This window comes from Cryptomeria japonica, chromosome 4 (assembly GCF_030272615.1).
Source record: "Cryptomeria japonica chromosome 4, Sugi_1.0, whole genome shotgun sequence".
Classification (NCBI taxonomy): Eukaryota; Viridiplantae; Streptophyta; class Pinopsida; order Cupressales; family Cupressaceae; genus Cryptomeria; species Cryptomeria japonica.
The window spans coordinates 234,572,507-234,572,854 of record NC_081408.1 but is presented as its reverse complement, the minus strand read 5'-3'; the positions used below and the strand labels follow the sequence as shown (position 1 = coordinate 234,572,854).

At 39.7% G+C, this 348-nt stretch overlaps 1 protein-coding gene across 1 annotated transcript; it reads right to left on the bottom strand.

Moving 5' to 3' along the window:
* On the bottom strand, positions 1-348 carry LOC131027249 (uncharacterized mitochondrial protein AtMg00820-like). Its single transcript, XM_057957267.2, has one exon. It carries the CDS (start codon positions 346-348, stop codon positions 1-3), a length of 348 nt encoding a protein of 115 aa, XP_057813250.2.

Genomic DNA, 348 nt, shown 5'->3' with positions numbered 1-348 from the left:
CTAATGAAGCTTCCATCCTTGTTGTGCAGCAAGAGCACATACCACTCGAATAGTTTTAATCTTTGCAGTGGGTGCAAAGGTTTCTTCAAAATCAATACCCTCTTGCTGAGCATATCCTTTTGCAACAAGACACACCTTATACTTGTCGATGGATCCATCTGCCTTATACTCTGTTTTGAAGACCCATTTGCAGCCTATGGGTTTCTTTCTTGGAGGTAGATCAAAAAGATCCCATGTATGATTCTTCATTAGAGACTCATATTCAATATTCATGGAATGCTTCCAATGAGGTTGACTGAGAGCCTCAGATATGGTGTCAGGTTTAGTACTTTCTTCAATTGAACTCAT